The 12,847-nt window shown below is 41.7% G+C and overlaps 1 protein-coding gene across 5 annotated transcripts in view; it reads left to right on the top strand.

The window, feature by feature from the left end:
- MAP3K4 (mitogen-activated protein kinase kinase kinase 4) overlaps positions 1–12,847 on the top strand; it is a 128,056-nt gene that overhangs the window by 112,980 nt on the left and 2,229 nt on the right. For 4 of the 5 annotated variants that reach the window (XM_011934987.1, XM_011934985.1, XM_011934986.1 and 1 more), the window contains 7 exons: positions 105–185; positions 4,354–4,545; positions 5,724–5,794; positions 6,608–6,724; positions 7,619–7,778; positions 9,687–9,809; positions 10,403–10,509. In XM_011934987.1, coding sequence (XP_011790377.1) covers positions 105–185; positions 4,354–4,545; positions 5,724–5,794; positions 6,608–6,724; positions 7,619–7,778; positions 9,687–9,809; positions 10,403–10,509 — 851 coding nt within the window. Of the gene's footprint in view, positions 1–104; positions 186–4,353; positions 4,546–5,723; positions 5,795–6,607; positions 6,725–6,815; positions 6,907–7,618; positions 7,779–9,686; positions 9,810–10,402; positions 10,510–12,847 lie in introns of all 5 variants that reach the window. The other variant, XR_001000984.1, reaches the window with a different exon arrangement.

The raw sequence follows: 12,847 nt of genomic DNA, 5'->3' as shown, positions 1-12,847 counted from the left end.
AGAAAGGACATGTTGCTTTTAACCATTACCCTTCCTTTCAGTTGTTCTCAAATAAGCGTATTTATTTCATAAATCTTAATTTGTATAAAAATAACTTCCTGCAGAACCAGCGTATCCAAGAGGAGATTCAAGTGGGTCCACAAGAAGAAGCTGGGAACTTCGGACACTAATCAGCCAGAGTAAAGGTGAGAGGAGGGTTGAAGTTAAACAAACAAACAAACAGACAAAAAAAAATGGTTACACATAAGGGGAGCAGTTTCAGATAAAACTTGATTTAGCTTCTGAATTATTAGACCTCCTCCATTACTATTTTGTGATCTTACACCTCTGACATCACTTTCTATCATGTACTGTGTTTGTGTACATTTCCTATTTCTTGTAACAAACTACACGCTCCTTTGGGTCTCTAATATGTTTTACTCATCTTTATATTCTTAAAGCAACTTAGCATAACTTTTTGTCCATGGTAGAAATATAATAAACGTTTGTGAAATAGCCATTCATAAATTAGACATTGAGGAAAAGAACTTACCTTACAAAGCAGGTGATTAATATTAATCAAAAGAATAAATAGCAGAAAAATCACTGATCTGGTATTTAATGATGTATAAAATGCTTTCATGTCTTTTTTTGCACAACAATATTGAGCAATAGGCAAAATAGATGTTCTCTTTTTATAAAAGAGAGTTTCTAAGCAGCCCAATAATTTGGCCAAGGTAGTCAATGACAAAGTGAGGACCAGAAGGCACTTCTCTCACGTCCAGTGCACTCCACGGCAGCTTCCCTTTGAACTGTGTGTGACTGACCAGAAGAGTATTTGTCTTCCAAGGCCCAGAGATGTCTGGAAGGATTTTGTGGAGGGAGGAGACTGGGCTGGCCCTTTGAAGGGAAGACAGGTCTGCAGCAAGCCAGGAGGAAAGGAATAGAAGGAAGAGCACCCGGAGGCCTCATGACTGCAGAGGAGAGCCACTGGGCCGCAGATGCCAGTGCAGGAGAAACTGGAGGGTGAGGGGAGGTCAGATCATGGACAGCTGTCAGTGACCGGCTAAGTAATGAAGGCTTTGCCCAGAGGTGGTGGGCAGCCCCAGAGGCTCTTGAGCAGCTGGTGTGTTTGGGATGTGGGAGGCTGGGGATGAGTAAGACGCTGAGATAGTATAGTCAACTAGCCAGAATTGAGGAGAAGGTGGGCAGATTCTTTAGAATGCCGTTGCAGAAATTCCGTATAAATAATATGATTTTGGACTAACGTGGGATTTAAAAGAGGTAATGGCAGCAAGAAACAACTGACAAGCCTGCTGACAGAGTAGGTGTGTGTCGAGGGTTCAAGTTGCGGAGTTTTCCTAGGCTTGAGCCTGGTGACAGGAAGCCAGTCTCTTCAGTGGCTCACATGTAATCAGCAGTTCCCAAGGATACCAGATCTTTGCCATGTTTTTCAAATCAAGTACTTTGTGGTCAAGTAAACTTGGGAACCACTTGGAATTTTGTTTCTCTTGTGAGAGTTACAGTTCACATTGATATATTAAAGACAAATGGCTGGGTGCGGTGATTCACGCCTGTAATCCCAGCACTTTGGGAGGCCGAAGCAGGAGGATCACCTGAGGTCAGGATCACCTGAGGTCAGCCTGACCAACATGGAGAAACCCCATCTCTACTAAGAATACAAAATTAGCCAGGCGTGATGGCGCATGCCGGTAATCCCAGCTACTCAGGAGGCCAAGGCAGGAAAATTGCTTGAATCTGGGAGGCGGAAGTTGTAGTGAGCCGAGATCGCACCATCGCACCACTGCAGCAAGAGCAAAACTCCGTCTCAAAAAAAAAGGCCAGGCACAGTGGCTCACGCCTGTAATCCCAGCACTTTGGGAGGCTGAGGTGGGTGGATCACGAGGTCAAGAAGTCGAGACTATCCTGGCCAACATGGTGAAACCCCATCTCTACTAAAAATACAAAAATTAGCTGGGCAGGGTGGCTGGTGCCTGTAGTCCCAGCTACTCGGGAGGCTGAGGCAGGAGAATCTCTTGAACCTGGGAGGCGGAGGCTGCAGTGAGCCAAGATCATGCCACTGCACTCCAGCCTGGTGACAGAGGGAGACTCCATCTCAAAAAACCAAACAAAAAAAACAAGGAATCTTGATAAATTTTTTTAAAGCATTTCTCAGACATATTTGACTGTGGAGTGCGTGGCCTCACTGCTGTTAAAATCTTGCCCAGTGCTGGGTAGATTTGCTGTGTTGTATATTGAGGCGAAGGAAACAAATTTGGATCCATATTTTAAAGAAATGATTGTAATAAGAAATTATAATTGCACCATTATAAATCTTTCAGAATTTCTCTTTTCAGATTAACCTTACAGTCATCCCAGCCTTCAAGGATCTCTTCATCTGAGCCAGAAAACTTAGGCTCTTGGGTAGCTAATTAGGATATGGTGTGACAAATGCTGTCATAGAGAAGAGGACAAACCATGGTTTTCAAGTTGCGGGTTGTGAACCATTAGTGGGTTGTAAAATTTCAGTAGGAGTGATCAGCATTTTTTAAAAAAGAACAGGATGAAATCAGAATCACATGTAGTAAGGGTAATAGCTCACAGAACTGTCAAATGTGTAAAAAGTATTTCTTACTGTGAGTCGTGATAAAACAAGTTGGAGAAATAGAGATACATTGCCTGATGGGAAAATGAGGAATAATGGCCATAGCTGATATTATTGAGTTTTACTGTGTTCCAGCCACTGGGCTAAAGGCTTTACAGGTATTATTTCATGAAATCCTCACAGTAGGTCTGTGAGATTGGACTTTTTACCTTTATTTTATAGATTAGGTTTTTAATGTGTAAAGAAGTTAATTGCCTTGCCTATTGTCAAACACCTAGAAAATGGCGAGGCCAGGATTTTATCCCAGGAATTTTGATTCTAGAGCCCTTTTTCTGTACTCTTCCCAGAGAAGGGAAAATCCTTCTCATCAGAGATGGCTTCCTAGAAGAGGCATGGCATTTCAGCTGCACTGTGTGAGTAAGATTAACTCAACAGTTACTTAGGTATGAAGAAGGTATTTTAGGCAGAGGGAAAGGTGTAAAAGTAATGGAAGCAAAAAGTAGTTTGGTGTGTTCTGTAAGAGTCTTTCATTTTGGCTAGTTTGAAAACATAGAAAAGACAAACTGGGTCCAAATTCTGCAGGCGTTTGCATATTTGGTTAGTAGGTAGTGGAGAACCATGAAGTAAGTGTTTTTTTCGTTTTTTTGTTTTTTGTTTTTGAGACTTGGTCTTACTCTCTCACCCATGCTGGAGTGCAGTGGCGCAATCTTGGCTCACTATGACCTCTACCTTCCGGGCACAAGGGAGCCTCCCACCTCAGCCTCCCGAGTAGCTGGGACTAGAGGCACGCACCACCATACCTGGCTAACTTTTGTATGTTTTTGTAGAGATGGGTATCATGCGCGTTGATGTGAAGAGACCACCAAACAGGCTTTATCTGAGCAATAAAGCTTTTTAATCCCATGGGTGCAGGCGGGCTGAGTCCGAAGAGAGAGTCAGCGAAGGGAGATAAGGGTGGGGCCGTTTTATAGGATTTGGGTAGGTAAAGGAAAGTTACAGTCAAAGGGGATTTGTTCTCTGGCGGGCAGGAGTGGGGGTCACAGGGTGCTCAGTGGGGGAACTTTTTGAGCCAGGATGAGCCAGGGAAAGGACTTTCACAAGGTTAATGTCATCACTTAAGGCAAGGACTGGCCATTTTCCCTTCTTTTGTGGTGGAATGTCATCAGTTAAGGCAGGGGCAGGGCATTTTTACTTCTTTTGTGATTCTTCAGTTACTTCAGGCCATCTGGGCATATACATGTAAGTCACAGGGGATGGGATGACTTGGCTTGGGCTCAGAGGCCTGACAATGGGGTTTTGCCATTTTTCCCAGGCTGGTCTTGAACTCCTAGGCTCAAGCGATCTGACCACCTCGCCTCCCAAAGTGCTGGGATTACAAGCATGAGTCACTGCTCCAGCGAATTAAATTTATGTAGGACAGTAACATGATCACATCTTATGTTTTAATAATATGGCAAACAAGAGCATGGAATGGAGAGAGGAGAAACTAGAGGCATTTATATTACTGCAAGATTTTAGCCAACGTTCTTGGGAAAGGAAATCGTTTTTGTGTGACTAGCTTATATTTTATCTGTGTACTGTATAAGGGGTGGCATATGCTGGAATTAGTAGCGTTTGAAGAACTTTAATTCACCTGTTTATCTGAGTAGATAATAAGCTTTGCTGTAATGGAGTGCTAATATATATTGCTCTGTCATTATTGGTTTCTCTTTTGGAAACTGACTTGATAACAGTGATTGGGACTAATGAGGTTTTGGTTCTCTCTGCAGATACTGCTTCTAAACTAGGACCCATAGAAGCTATCCAGAAGTCAGTCCGTTTGTTCGAAGAAAAGAGGTACCGAGAAATGAGGAGAAAGAATATCATCGGTCAAGTTTGTGATACGCCTAAGTCCTATGATAACGTCATGCATGTTGGCTTGAGGAAGGTGACCTTCAAGTGGCAAAGAGGAAACAAAATCGGTAAGGAAATTAAGGAATGTGATGTCAAGATAGTCCCTGTTAGAAGTAGCAATAGTTACACTTCTTTAGGTTAAATCCTATAGAGTTGGCCCTTTTTTCTTGTAGATATAACAAATATGCATTGTTACCTTTTTGCAGAGTGGTCTGGATTTTGTTTGTTTAATTTGTAAAATGTATTCTAAGAGCAATACAAAAGAGATTTGTAAGTGGTTCATTACATTGGATCGTTTTGCTTAATAACCCTGGAAGTTGCCAGTGGAGAGGCACCAAAAATTGATCCATTTGTTCTAGTCTCTCTCTCTCTCAACACACACAGACACACACAGACACACACACACACACACACACACACAGGACATGATTTAAAGAGAGACTGGATACAAATGAGGACAAGACAGACTTCTTTTCTAAAATATTGCCTCATTAATTAATTAATTTCCAGGTGGAATTGCTTCTTGTAAAATAACTAGTGGTAAATTATGTGAGGGAAGAAGTCTTGTTTGTTTCAGATCCTTTCCCCACTTAAATGTATTTATCTGTCACACATCTAGGTCTGAAGGGGACGAACACAGTTGTATTAATAATATGGGACTTTGTCAGCCTGAGGAAACCTGATGTTTCCTTAGAGCTATCAAGGAGGGCAAAAACCACGGAAAACAATCAAGTACTATATAAATTGGATTAATTACTGTTATCAGTCTTGTTCAGGCACATATCCTCTTGCTTTAATGTCCCAGAAGGTATGTTAGGGGATTTTCTGCTCCCACACACTCCTGGACATGTGCCAGTGAGGTAGACAATGGCCAGGCTTAGTCCTGGCTGTTTTCTTCTGCTCCGAGCCCCAGCCAAGATCTCCTTGAGGGGTGTGAGGGCTCAGAAGTGCACAGCAAGGCTGCTTTTATTGGTCATTTTGATGCTTCTCCTGGGATTTACCAAAGTTGGTTCTGCTCTATTTAAAGATATTGTAGGTAAGACATATTAAAGAGATTGCCTAAAACTTTAGTTATCAGGGAACATTTAGAAAAATTTTGGATCTTGCGGTAGTAAACTGCGGTAAACCTAATTATAAATATATAAATATACGTCCAAAATAATTGGACAGTATTATTGCAAGTTTAAGGAATGTAAAACAGCCCGCTGCAGTGGCTGGAAGTGCAGCTTGTTTGCGTTGTTCGCAGGGGAAGGCCAGTACGGGAAGGTGTACACCTGCATCAGCGTCGACACCGGGGAGCTGATGGCCATGAAGGAGGTGAGTCACCTGGCTCCCTGGGGCCTTTGGGCCTGGCGGCTCTGGGTGATAGAAATTCCATAAAGACGCTGGTGGTGATTCAGTTCTCTGCATAGAGCTGTCTTCAGCACCAGCACTGCGACAGTCAGGACCAACCAGGCAGATGCACTGAGATAACACACACAGACAGTGAAGGGGCTTACGATTCCAGAGAGGGTAATAAGTCAAACAGTTCTAACAGCACTGGTGTGAGCAGTGCCTACGAGGGTGGCAGAGCTAAGTTTGATGAAGGCTTAGAGGAGATGATTAACAGTAGTGTCTTATGGGGGCACTTTTGGGGGAGAAGATAACAGTTGTGATAAGCTTCAGAAACAACTGGCATTGAAACAACTGGAAGTAGGATGAGGAAATGGCCAGGGAACCTGAAGTGGAAACAGGACTCACGGCTGTCTGTGGAGACATCCGGTTTGACATGGAAGGAGAGGAGGAGCGGGAAGGAGAGGAGGAGCGGGAAGGAGAGGAGGAGCGGGGAAGGGAGGCTCCAGTGTCTTGAGCTTGCTGTGGAGCCGCTTCCTCCTCCACACGACGCTCCTCACTCCACTCCCTCCCGGAGCAGAGCCTCTTCCTCCTCTGTGCCCGGGACCTGGCCGCACTTCTGTGACTTCACTCCAGCTTGGCTATAAACTTCCTTTTTTCTTAATTTTTTGTTATTTTTAATTGACAGATCATGATTATATATATATTTATGGGATATAAAATGATGTTTCAATGTATGTGTATAATGTAGAGTGATTAAATCAGGCCAGTTAACATATTCGTCACCTCACTTTACAGATTCGATTTCAGCCTAATGACCATAAGACTATCAAGGAAACTGCAGATGAATTGAAAATATTCGAAGGCATCAAACACCCCAATCTGGTTCGGTATTTTGGTGTGGAGCTCCATAGAGTAAGCCGACCCTAATGACACTCTTTGTGTGAGGAATCAGTGAGGGCACAGAATGGAGTCCTGTTCTACATCACAGGTCTTCTCATTTCAGAGCACAGTAACTTTGCCTAATTCTCAGGAAATCTCCATGAGTTACATCATTTCTGCCTTCTCTCTGAAACTAGAGGAGTTCTTCCTAAAATGTAAGTTGTAGACTGTAGTCATTAACCCGACATCATAAAGCACTGAAACCCATCCTGCCAGTCAGAAGATTCTTCTAAAACGCCCCTTACACCACTTCTTGTGACTCTTTTTCCATTTTTTTGCTGAACCACTGTTGAGTACCCTGTTAAGTAATACTGGTTTTTCTCTTGTATGTATTTAGGGAGCCATTGTGAAATGAGAGAAAATTCAAACCTCAAATTGAGTTTCCCCCTTGTGTTTAGAAATAAACACATCGAGGGAAAGAGGATGACTTGGAGCATCGTGGTGTAGAGCATGAGCTTCCAGGGGAAGTTGGAAGTGGATCATTTTTAATGTTTTTACCAATTATGTTTAAAAAGGATGTGTTTCAGTACTTAATAATGTATTTGTAGGGACAACCCTGTTGGTCGCTGTCTGAGATTATATAGCAGACTTAATTTCAGAGGATAATAGAAATTGATTCCCTGTGATTTGGAGATGTTCTTATCCCCAAGAGCTGTATAATTCCAGACAGAGGAGGCAGGCAGACACCTCTGTAGAGGACTTGGAAACGACTGTTGTGAGACACATTCAGTACTCAGGATGCAAGTGTAGTATACTGTTAGAAAGAACATTCCTTTGGGGTGTGACCTAGGAAGTTTTCCAGATTTTTCACTAGCATACATGTAAGGAAAACCGTAAACACAGAGCTGCCCTTTATTCCTCCCGCAGGAAGAAATGTACATCTTCATGGAGTACTGCGATGAGGGGACATTAGAAGAGGTGTCAAGGCTGGGACTTCAGGAACATGTGATTAGGCTGTATTCAAAGCAGATCACCATTGCGATCAATGTCCTCCATGAGCATGGCATAGTCCACCGTGACATTAAAGGTAATCCCACACCCGCCTGGCTGCTGTGGGTTAGAGCCACTGGTACCCAGCACATGGGAGGTGCTCTGAAGACACTCATCCCATTCCCATATATGATTTCTCTAGATGGAAATACCTTTCATTGAAATATGCCTCTATAAGGATCCTGTTTTCAGAAGCAAGGTGCAACCCATGTCTCTCTACCCAGGAGTCCACTCTGTTTTTCTGTTCAACACTGCTTTTAGAGAAATCTGTTTTCCCAAAATGAAGTTTGCTATTTTTATAGGCCGATTTGGCATAGCCCATGTAGTTACCAGACATTCGTGATCAAAGCAACCTTTTTTTCTCTCCTATCAGGATTCTTGTCTATTTATATATGAAAATCATGAATATGTAAACCGACAGTAAATCAGATCAGAAATGCACATACAAATTTGAGGCTACGTTTTTGAGACAAGAGTGGGGTTTACACAAACCTTGAAATCGAGTTCTGCTGAAGGTTAATTGGCCACGCTGATGGATTAAAAGTGCTTTTCTCATAGCACGGGGGGAATAGCTGTGCGTCTGTCTCAGAATGGTCACTGTGGCACTTAACCACACCATGCCCTCCCCCTCACCTTTGTATTTGCAAGTCTTAAGGATAATTAAAATGGGGAAGTATTTTTGTGCCTAATTGGCCCTAGGCTGAAGAGTTTCATTCTGTCCTGTAGTCTGAGGCTAACCTAAACACATTCACTTAGGAACCGACCTGACTTCTGACCAGGGACGAGACCCAGTGTAGGGGGCTGTTTTGGATGACACCAGTCTGCTTTGGTCTGGGTGTAAGAATTGTTCGTGCTCTGTAATGTGGCTCACCCTGAATCACGCAGCGTATGCCAATCTTGTTGGTGACCTGCCTGTCCACTACCTTGCTTTGGTGTCTCGGGTCATTCTGTTGTTGGCTTAATTGGCTCTTTATCAGGCTATAGCATTGCCCACTTGTAGTCATTCTGCCACAGACACCACCCTCAGTCTCTGTTCACTGTCACAAAATGGTGTCTTCATGTTTTATTCCGTGGCAGGAAGAGACTCAGAATCTGAACCAAGTCAGCTCACTGATATCCTTATCGAATGCTTTCTAGTTCAGCATGACTAAGAAGGTACAGATGTAGAATCGTTCGAGAAGATCAAGCTGCCCTTGTAGTCAGTTGTGGGGAGCATCAGCTCTGGGAGCACTGATTTATGAGGATTCGCTGTTGACCTCAGCTCATCAGATGGCTGCTTGTCTATTCCATTGGCTCTGTGTTGTTGCTTTTGGAAGGCGATACCACAGGACACGATGCCAGAGATAGCATGACTTAGTTGGAGCAGTAATATCTTATAGCCTAGAGCAAAAGGCCAACCTGTCCTGAGAGATGAACAGTATCCCCAAATTCTAACTAGACTACAAGTTAAGCATATATATTGCTTGTAGGAATATTTGAAAATTGCAGAACAGTTTTCAGTCACAAACAAATCCAAGGGCCTCAGCTGGGAATCTGAAGAACTGCAGTGTGTGTGCAGTTCTCATCTATATGTCGCTTCCTGTTTCAGACGCTGCTGATTATACACATCTCTAATTCTCCAGACTGCCACCACAAGCATTTGTGTTTTGTGTGCGATTTCTTTCTAAGTATCTCTGTGGGTTATTAATGTTAGAATTTATGCATGTATTTCAGTTCAGAATTTATTGGTCAAGGCTACCTGCGCTGCTGTTAAAATTTTGTTGTTTTGTATTAACATTTGTGAGTAAGTCTTACAAATCTTTCTGTGATTACACTTTGTAAGTCAAGTTTCATAAGCCTTTCTATTGTTCAGTTTGTGAATGAAGTTCCTGGTAGTTTAGATTACCATGTAACCTTGCCCACATGTGTTTCAGAGGCTGCGTAACAACTGCTTGTTTCTTTTTAGGTGCCAATATCTTCCTTACCTCATCTGGATTGATCAAACTGGGAGATTTTGGATGCTCAGTAAAGCTCAAAAACAATGCCCAGACCATGCCTGGTGAAGTGAACAGCACCCTGGGGACAGCAGGTAGGAACCAGCTTGTTTGTTCTTTGCGCTCTGACTTCATGCAGCATGCTTGGGACCTGCATGTTCCCTTCACCTTTCTTTGTCAGTAGAGATGGAAGAGCAGGTAAAGGTTTTCAGTCGTGAGAAGGACTGCTTCCTCACGTACTTGGGCTCTCACCCAAGGTTGGTAAATTAAATGACTCATTTTAGGTTACAGGAGAGAGGAAAGCCTCTTTTTCTCACCAGAACAGCTCTTTTGTTGCTTGCATTGTCTTTCTTAAAGCCGTTGTAGTCTGAACAACACTGTGGTTCAATGGTGATGGTTCATTTTGATCACTTAGTACCAGGAAATTTTGCCTCCTTCTTTGCAGGTTAAATTTTCCATTTTCATTGTGCATACAATTAATTTGAAAATGTGTACATTCAAACGTCTTTTAAAAGAGAATTTGTCCCTTAAAAAGTTCGTTCAGCAGGTTGATTTGAACTAAGTTTTTGTTGTTTCCTATTAATGCAGGAAAATAATATTGTACAATATTAAGTTATTGGTTGGCTCTATTAATACGTGGTGATATGTTTATAACCCATTACTCTCAACATATCTGTGACTTTTAAAGCATACATGGCACCTGAAGTCATCACTCGCGCCAAAGGAGAAGGCCATGGGCGTGCAGCCGACATCTGGAGTCTGGGGTGTGTTGTCATAGAGATGGTGACTGGCAAGGTAAGTGGAGCCCCCACACCTGGTGGAGGAACTTCAGAAGGGCACTGTGCATTGACAGAACAGTAGTTAATGGATTGATTGTTCATTACAAACACTGTAGACACTGAATAATGAACATTATTAGAGACAAAAATCTGATCCATCGAAAGAAACAGTAAGATTAAGACAAATGACAAACTAGGAAACAAATATTTGTAAGCTATACGCCACAGAGAACTCTTAGGAGTGAATTTAAGAAGCATAAACCTCTCATTAAAATACAGGGAAGCAAGCAGTTACAAAAAGCAACATTAATAAGTTGGAAACATATCCACACAAAAACCTGCACATGAATGTTAAGGCAGTGTTATTCATAATTACCAAAACTTGGAAGCAATCAACACGTTCCTCAATAGGTAAATGAATCAACTGTGTTATATTCATACAAAGGAATATTACTGAGCGATAAAAAGAAACATGCTATCGAGCCACAAAAAGACATGGAGGAACCGTAAATGCATGTGGCTAAGTGACAAAAGATGCCAGTCTGAAAGGCTTGCACTCTGAGCAATTCCATCTAATGACATTTGGGAAGAGGCAAAACCACAGGGACGGTAGAAAGATGAGTGGTTGCCAGGGACTGGGGAAACAGAGAGATGAACAGGACGGAATTCTTACCTACTCTGTAGGATACAGTGATGATAGATACATGTCAGTATGTGAATGTCCAAACCCGTAGAATGTGCGACAGAGTGAACCCTGATGTAAACTGTGGACTTCAGTTAACAGTAGTGGATTGACATTGGTTCATCAGTTCTAAAAAATGGAGCACACTAACACGAGATGTACATAGTAGAGGAAACTGTGGGACAGAGAGGGATATGGAAACTCTCTGTACCTTCCAGTTAATTTTTCTATAAACCCAAAACTGCTCTAAAAGGATTATTAACAAAAGCATGAAAAGATGACAACCTCATTAACCAGACTTATATATTTAAAAGTGAAATCTTTTTACTTAGCATATTAGTGACTTTTTTTTTAATTTTTTTTTTTGAGTTGGAGTCTCGCTGTGTCGCCCAGGCTGGAGTGCAGTGGCATGATCTCGGCTCACTGCAACCTCCACCTCCCGGGTTCAAGCGATTCTCCTGCCTCAGCCTCCCAAGTAGGTGGGACTACAGGCATGTGCCACCACGCCTGGCTAAGTTTTGTACTTTGGTAGAGACAGGGTTTCATTGTGTTGGCCAGGCTGGTCTCAAACTCTTGACCTCATGATCCACCCACCTCAGCCTCCCAAAGTGCTGAGTGACATTTTTAAAGATTGAGAATTCTCACTTTAAGAGAGTATATAAAGAAACAGACATGTTTTGGACAGAAATTCCATGTGGTGGGGCTGCTCTGGAGATGTTTCCAATCTCTGTCAAAATTTTAAATGTGCGTAGCACTTAAACCAAGAAGTTTTCTGCTTCTGAAAATGTATCTTGTGATGATAATATCAATGAGCAATTATACAAACGTATAAAGACGCACGTACTGCGTTATGTGTAGCTTACTGTACACATACACTATTATAGCAAAAAAAGTTAGAGACCTTCGTTCCTAAGTTAAAAGTTAGTGTTAAGTTACTAGTAGGAAATCAGTTAATTATAATGTAGCTATGCCTTGCAGCTGCTGAAAGAGATCACATATAAGTGCTCAATAAATATTAGCTAACATTATTTCTATTAACATTAAAATAGAAAGGTGGTTGTGATATCTGTGTTATTCCAGTAAAGCCACACATGAAAGAACAGGTTCTCATATTGAAGAATACATATTGACAATAACGAAACAATAGTTTAGAAATTAGAATGCCATACACACTTAGTTCCTTCCCCTCTGAATCTCATTTTTCATAGGATCGTAATGAAATAAGCTTTGCACTAATGGAATTTTTATTTTTCAATAAGGTAGCATATTAGCCATCCCTCTAAGAGAATTGGGTTTTGTAGACTTTTTTATATCATTTTATATATTACATTTTTTTAGTTGCATGATGATGGTTTCTAGATAATGTTGGACTAAATAGTGCACCCCAAATGGAGTAGGCAAACTATGCTGGCCACCTGTTTTATAAATAAAGTTTTGTTGCAACAGTTATACCATTTACATGTTGTCCATAGCTGCTACCATGCTGCCGTGACATAACTGAATAGTTGTGATAGAGATCATATGGCCTGTCAACCTGAAAAATTGTTTGGCCTTTTTAGTAAAAATTTGCTGTCCCCTAATATATGTATTAATTATGAGATGCTTAAAAAGAGACTGAACATTTGCATTGTTTGTGGCTATATAATATTAAAATCTGATTTTTTTTAAAACA

Source organism: Colobus angolensis, unplaced genomic scaffold, assembly GCF_000951035.1.
Source record: "Colobus angolensis palliatus isolate OR3802 unplaced genomic scaffold, Cang.pa_1.0 Scaffold14, whole genome shotgun sequence".
Taxonomy (NCBI): Eukaryota; Metazoa; Chordata; class Mammalia; order Primates; family Cercopithecidae; genus Colobus; species Colobus angolensis.
Note: the sequence above shows the minus strand (reverse complement) of the source record. Positions and strands in the feature narration are given on the sequence as shown.